This window comes from Anarrhichthys ocellatus, unplaced genomic scaffold (assembly GCF_004355925.1).
Source record: "Anarrhichthys ocellatus isolate YVR2014 unplaced genomic scaffold, GSC_Weel_1.0 scaffold2465, whole genome shotgun sequence".
Lineage (NCBI taxonomy): Eukaryota > Metazoa > Chordata > Actinopteri > Perciformes > Anarhichadidae > Anarrhichthys > Anarrhichthys ocellatus.
The window spans coordinates 1-7,569 of NW_022282439.1; the positions used below are offsets into that span (position 1 = coordinate 1).

At 45.7% G+C, this 7,569-nt stretch overlaps 1 protein-coding gene across 1 annotated transcript; it reads left to right on the plus strand.

Annotated features, from left to right (window-relative positions):
* Window positions 1-4,258: 4,258 nt before the first annotated feature.
* On the plus strand, window positions 4,259-7,563 carry LOC116378350 (zinc finger protein AEBP2-like). The gene has a single exon (XM_031840211.1). It carries the CDS (start codon window positions 4,371-4,373, stop codon window positions 4,914-4,916), a length of 546 nt encoding a protein of 181 aa, XP_031696071.1. The 5' UTR covers window positions 4,259-4,370; the 3' UTR covers window positions 4,917-7,563.
* The last annotated feature ends 6 nt before the right edge of the window (window positions 7,564-7,569 follow it).

Below are 7,569 nucleotides of genomic sequence, written 5' to 3' on the forward strand. Positions count from 1 at the left end.
AGTCTGCAGGCCTCTGCCTCTGTTCTTACCTAGAGACACAGAGGTGAAATCTGATTGGATAAAAGCTCTACTTAAAACAAGCTGCACTGGAAGCAGAGCAACTGAGGAAGACAGTAGCTGTGCAATGAGAACATAAGATAATGGGGAAAATATTTATATAAATTATAATACATGTAGATTATTTAAGAAAAAATATTAGATTATAAAATAGCTATAAATTTGTGATTCTGTTTAGGCCAGCAGAGAAGGCCTTGCAGGCCCTGATGACCCACCACTGGTATAATGAAGTTGCTATGTTCTGCGACAAACTGCAGATGTTTAGCTCAGTGAGTAAACACTTGCGGAGCAGCTTACCAGCAAAAGTTAGTGCAGAAAACAGCAAATAAAAGGATTTTTTTCTCAAACAAAAACTCATGACACATGACTCAGGACATACTGTACATCTCAAGAGGACTGACAGAAACGGAGAAGCACTATGTGCAGATTGAGAAAGAATCGCTAGCCTCATACCTGCAGGGTCTGCACTTCACACTACTGACAGACCATTAACTTCTGATCCCACTGTTGAGCACCTGAGGTTTGGATGATCTGCCCCCCAGAGTTCTTAGGTTCCGTCTGAGACTATTAAAATGAGACTATGGCACTGTCCATGTCCCAGGTAAAAATCTCATCACCGAAGACACATTGTCCAGAGCTCCACTGAGCAACACTCCGTCCTCAGAAGACCTACCACTGGAGCAAGACGTCCAGGTGTTTGTGGAAGCTGTTGTGTCTTTACTACCAGCTACAGTCCCACGGTTGGATGAAATCAAACAGGCACAACAAACCTATAAAAGATGTAAAACAGTGGTACGCTACTGTTTAACGGAACAGCCAGAGAAACCAGACGTTGTACCTTACTGGCAGGTCACAGCAGAGCTGTATCTGTACCTCATGAAATAGAAGAGTATTGTTGTACCTCAGCTACTGAGAGGGGAGATAACGATTAAACTCCACGAAGGTCATCAAGGGACCTCCAAATGCTGAGCCAGAGCCCTATGAATCAGTATGGCGGCCCTGTATATCTGCCCAGATAAGAGACAGTAGACAAATGTGAAATATGCCAGAAACAGAACACAGTACAGAGAGCTACTCCAGACCAAAAGGTGGGGGTGGACTTGTTTGAGTAATCAAAAAAGACATATCTGCTTATTTTAGAGGCGGCAGTAGTTCAGTCCATGGGGACTTGACTTGGGAACTTTGGCTGTAGTTGCAGTCTTTTCGCAAACCAGAGCGGAGGACGTCTCCCCTCTGGACAGTTGCGTCTTGGATAGCCAGGTAATTGACACAAGAAACACAGCCTTTTCTCTCCATAGTGTGTAAGGGTAGAGTCAGAGCTTTCCTTTCGTATGGCGTGTCCTTTAAACACACAACTTTTGGAAGTCTGTATGTGTTTTTTTTATTGGCATAAGCATAACCTCAACCCTGAAGCAATACCGTAGCATTCCAATCAACCTGTCCAGAGCTGAGGTGTCTTGACTCACAGCTTGTTTCTGTTCGGGGATGTTCAAAACTAAAGTAGCATTAGGGCCAACCTCAACTTTATTCATGTTAATTCTGCTATTCCTCGCAGAGGAAGACCTGAGTCCCTTCTCTAGATGGTATTAATCGAACACTTCCTGAACTTCCAGAGCCGACTATTTATCAATCATCTTGGACCTTAAGGTAAGAGCTAAATCTCTACTGTGGCACTGTCTGAAGAACATTCATGTGACTTCACCCTGCCTTTTATTCTCGACACAGACGCCAGTGATGCAGGCGCAGGTGCTGTGCTGGCCCAAGTGACTCCTGAAGGAGACAGTGGTGGCTTATCACAGCAGACAGTTCAACAAGGCTGAACGTCGCTACTGTGTCACAATGCGGGAGCTGCTTGCTGTGGTCAGTGCCATCCGACATTTCAAATATTACCTTGGGGGCCTCCACTTCACAGTCAGGACCGACCACTCTGCCTTACAGTGGCTCATGTCTTTCAGAGAGCCAGAAGGCCAGCTGGCACGCTGGATGGGGGAGCTGCAGGCGTATGATTTCACTGTGGTCCACAAACCGGGGGCACGCCACAGGAACGCAGATGCACTTTCACGCCGCCCCTGCAGCGCTGATGGCTGAACAAACTTATCAAGAAGGCCAGCAGTGTGCTGGGGTGTCCACTGGATACGGTGGAGGTGGTGGGAGACAGGAGGATGATGGCTAAGCTATCATCCCTGATGAACATCACCTCCCACCCCATGCGGGATGCCCTGGCAGCTCTGTGCAGCTCCTTCAGCCACCGTCTGATTCCCCCCTGGTGTGTGAAGGAGAGGTACCGCAGGTCCTTCCTTCCTGCTGCTGTCAGGCTGCACAACCAGCTGTGCTCCCAGTAGACCACACAACACCAACAACACTAAAAATATGTGCAATAGAAACACACTGTGCAATAAAAAAACCCTGCCTGTATATATAATATTTTAATATTTTACTTATTTTACTTTAGTTATACTTAGTTACTGTGGATGTTGTACTTTTTGACTTAGTTGATATTCTTACTGTTTATTACTTATTTATATTACTTGTTGCTCTTGTATTTTACTCTGTATCTTGTGTCCACTTTGCTGCTGTGATCCTGTGAATTTCCCCACAGCGGGACTAATAAAGGATTATCTTATCTTATCTTATAGGCAGTTTGATCCCCGGCATCAAAGTGTCTTTGGGAAAGCTACTAAACACAAAATAGCTGAATGTTGACATGTAGAGTGCAGTGTTTTTGAGTGGTCGGAAGATTAGAAAGGCGCTATATAAATACAAGTCCACATACCATTCTTACCCTCCATGGAGTCAACGAGAGCTCAGAGGTTCTTGACAAAGCCGCAAGCAGCACATCCGGGGGCCAGCACTCAGCCTGCTCTGACCGGGAGCAGGAATGAGAGATGACCTCGTGAAATACTTTCACTGTGAGATGAGTTATTTTTTTATTTTTGCCTCCATTGTGGGATCCTGCATCAAGCTGCAGGGTGGAACGAGCACAAGACTCCGATGGGACTAGAGCAGAATCATGTTTACATCAATGATGCTTGGTGCTCAAGCATGGTCGGGTTTATGAACATGTCACATTTTTGATGTTTTTTGCCGTCTGTTGCTGTTTACATTCCTCTTGATGCAACTTTTTTAAAAATGCAATACTGCTTTGTTTGATCATGTTTTTCTTGTATAGATACTGCATTTCATTGTGCACTGTCATGTTGCATAATGATAATAGTAAATAAGACTTTCTAGCCTTTCGACCACTAAAAGCACTGTACACTACCAGTCAACATTCTCACACACACACACACACACACACACACACCTTATACACAAACACAGTATCTTTCCGAGGACACTTCGACATGGACTAGAGGAGCCGGAGATCGAACCCCAATAAATCCCCCTTGAAGCATTGATATTTTGAGAGTACAGCTCAACGTTAGCACAGGCATTACAGAAGCAGGCCTTAATTTCAATGCAACAAGTCGGCCACTAAGATCTGCACGGTTCAGAGCTCCACGGTTCAGACTGGAGCCGTATTAAGAGTGGTGGTACAGTCATGAACGCTAAAACTGGCTCAAGAGAGCGGTGGTGCCTGCAGGAATATGCACCTTGCTGAGATAAGAGCGTGCCTTTTCAGCACTTTTGGAGTTGGATCATTTTTCTGTTTGTCGGAACACGTGGAGCTGAGAGGCCACAATGCCGAAGATCGTTTATCTCTATGAGGATGACTCACTCGTAAACAAAATAATTTCAGTCTGCTCCTCCTTGTGCCCTATTTAACCCACCTCTCTGAACCAGGTTAGACAATTCCATCAAGATCAAAAGTAGTGAATATGAAAGGAAAACAAACATTTTAATAATTCATTAATTGCAAGGGACGCTAGTTAGCTTCTAACCCCATCGTAGTTATCCTAATTAGTCGATTTTAATTTGGAAATATGTTTATTTGTTTACACAGATATACAGATATTTATAAATGACACTACAACATCAGACATGTGGGATTTTTATGTTGGTCAGTGTCAAAAAGCCAGAATTTAACTTTGTAAACTATATGCAAAAACTACAGAGAATCATTTTGCTAGCACTGCTGTTTAGAGAAGCACTTGACTCAACTTAATTATCAACGTATTGCTGGATACATGTATAGTTACAGAGTGAGACATCTTCTCAATAAAAGAGCTTTGGCCATGCGGAGCCCCGACGTCATGCAAACCCCCTGCTGAGTTTTACGCTTGAAGCGGGGAGTGTGAGCGGAGGAAGAACGGCAGCCGGAGGGCAACTTTCGAGTGGAACATCACAAAAATAGCTTTCTGTACTGTTCGAGAATGGCTCAAATAACGAGCGACGGGGCCGAACAAGATTCCCAGCCGACGTCGGATCAAAACGGAACCAGGGAAACAGCAGAAACCGGCAAAGAGGGACAGGCCGTGCCGGACCCCAAACAGGAACCGGGCGACAACAACGAGCACAGAGCAGGAATGGACGTGAACAGTGGTCGTGGTGCGGCGGCGGAGGACGGGGACGACCTGTCTCCTGTTCGCGAAGACGGCAAAGAAAGAGCGGTACCGACCGAAAAGACCGGCAACGACGAAGGGGAACCCGGTGGTAAACTCTCTGAACCGGGGAAAAGTCCCGCACAGGGGAGTTTGGCGAGTAGCACTGATTCCGCACAAGAGGACTCCCGGGTGCTGAAACAAGAACAAAGAGAGGCAGAGAACGTGTTCTCCTCACCGCCGAGCGAGCACACAAAGACGGCGGAGAAAGCCGAGCACGGCACCAAAATACAAGCCGGCGTGGAGCTGAGCTCGTCTAATGGAGAGCCGCTCAGCCGGATGGATTCCGAGGACAGGTCTGTTAACTTGTGTGCGTGAAGAGGCCTAGAAACACCGAGAGGTTATGTGAGGTCTCACCACGATGCCGACTGCACTGTCTTCAAGAGTTAGCTAAGAAATGTGCGTGTAGCAGGGCACGGTGTCGGTCCGAGGAACGTTCCGTGAACCGAGGCGTGCTCTACGGGTTCACTAAACGGTCCCCGGGGTTATTCGGCGAAGTTTTGAACATGCGTCTGCGGTGACGACAACGTTCCGTTAACCGCACGACTGTGTGTTCTGTGAACGTTGTCGGAGGGTTTTGAGTAGGTTGTTGTTATTAATAAGTGAAGTGTTGCTCTCTTGTCATAGGTCATATCTGAGAACAGCACGCGTCTCTAGCTATGGGGCGAATCCCTTTATCAGCTCCCAGCTATGCCACTCATTCCTCCGCCGGCTATCGCGGTGGTGCTGGAGCTATGTGACCGCGGCAGGCGTTCCTTCCCCCGCTACTTCTTCCATCTCCCCGCGGGCGGTCGGCGGGAGCAACCTCCGGCAGATTTGGGAGATGGACCTCTGCAGTGTTGTTCAAGCTGTCAAACAGTAATAATTCAACAACACTACAACTTAATGTTTCAGTGTGATCGCCTGATAAATCGAAACGATTGGTAGTTAAGGAATTGCAGCAATAACATTAGTATATGTTTTGTGAATTTGTTGAACTGATAAAATAATACCGATCAAACAAATACAATTAACAAAACAATCGTATCTAATCGGGTGATTGTTACTCGTCAGTTTCACCAAACATTCGTGTCAATATCTGGTTTGTGTGTCACCACTGCTCATTGCAATAATATCCAAAACCATTGTGAATGAGATCAGATCCTTCAGAAGCAGCTCCACAAACACGGACGAGTCACCGCTGAAGTTTACACCGAGTGTCGGCGGGACTAAAGCTAATGTAACACTCATCTTCCGCAAAATTAGTGATAAAACAGCATTTTATAAAAAAAATGCTGAAGTGGCATTTTTGTGTAGTACCAACATGTTCCCACCAGAGTCATGTGTACTTGTACTGCGAATTATTATCTTTATATCCTGAAGTCCAGATGATATATAATGTATCCGTTACCATAACTTTCTGGTGTTAATGGTAAATTTCACTTTATAATATAGTTTGTTTCTCCTCATGATGACTGAGACGTCCACGCAACAAGCAACACGTCTTCACACACACACACACACATCACTAACAACAGTTTAATGATCAATCAGCAGAAACAGAGCTGGTTGACCTGCTAACCACTACTTTGATAGTAAAGTAAAATATGGATTATTGAAACAAACAATCAAAGATTTGGATTATAACTCGCACACTTACTAAAAGGCTGTAAGGAAGGTTCTTTAGAAAGGTGACTTCCCCTTAAGGCCTCTGACGCACTGAAACTGTGCGAATCATTTAGAGTAGCTGTTAAACGGGTTAAATCCTGAACCGTGGCCAGATATCATCTAACCACGCTCGGTACACACACACACACACACACACCAGTCGTGCCAACGAGGAGGGAAATGACGACACTAACACGGCTGTGAAACCTGTACTGTGCACACCTACCCGGCTGCTTGTGAGGTTCAGTATGAGTAACAGGACAGGCATCCGTGGAAGCTCCACTCGTAGTCCCACTTTGATTACAGGAAATGGAACTATTACCCAGGAGTCTTCTCCACCTCCCTGTTGATTCATATTTTGAAATGTTCCTCTATTAATTCATCTGTAAACAGCTTTGTCTCATTGAAACACCAGTAGTAGTTGCTGTGATTGTTGACGCAACGATACGATGCTGAATGTCCCCTCAGGTTTGTCCCTTCCAGTTTTTGGAGATCCCACAGTTTAGTCCGAGCGTGACCCCGATGCTGTGTTCACACTACGAGCGGCTGAGCGTGTGTAGCTGTCCCGTTCAGCGCTGTGTAACGACATAACTCCACCAACCGCTGCCCGAGCAGCACTTCAGCCGACACCGGCCCACTATGTAGAAGGCCACGCTTCTCTGTGTTGTTGCTCGTCGTGTGAACACTGCATCATTCAGACGGGTGTGACATCAGTCATTGTGTTATTGTCTGGAGACTAGGCTGCCATCCAATCAAATGTACTTGACTTGTGCAGATTTCAAAGTACAACACATTTAGTGTTCTTGTAGAGTAAAGGAGCTGTTCAGGACGAATGGACTACAGTCTTAGGTATTTCCTTTTGGTTGAACCACGTTCTTCATCGGTGGGTGGAGCTTGCTTCAAAAAGTTGCTGTAAAAAATAATGAATCTTTAAATACTGTGTGTTTGTCGAGCAAACGCCACCCACTGATGAAGACAGTGAGAACTGGCTGAAAGCTCCAGAAGAGCTACTACATGGACCGTGAGTCAGGAGTTCTTATATTTGTAAGTTGCAGAAGTACGTGTTTGTGGAGACTGGAGAGCTGCAGTATTGGTTCGACTTTGTTTAATGACATTTGAAGGCACTGAGCAGTAAGTGAGACATTAAGTGTGGAAGTGGCTCATAAAGGTCTACTCTGCTCCTGTTTCTCTGCCCCTAACGTTTGTAATCCTGCTGTTGTGGCAGCTGTATGACTTCACTGTATCTTTTGTTCCCTCACACAGCAGAGAGGCAGCTGGTGTGTGTGTGTGTGTGTGTGTGTGTGTGTGTGTGTGTGTGTGTGTG

Bases quoted from the DNA above. Each gene is read 5' to 3' on its own strand.
- LOC116378350 (XM_031840211.1), top strand. From the start codon at position 4,371: ATGGCTCAAATAACGAGCGACGGGGCCGAACAAGATTCCCAGCCGACG.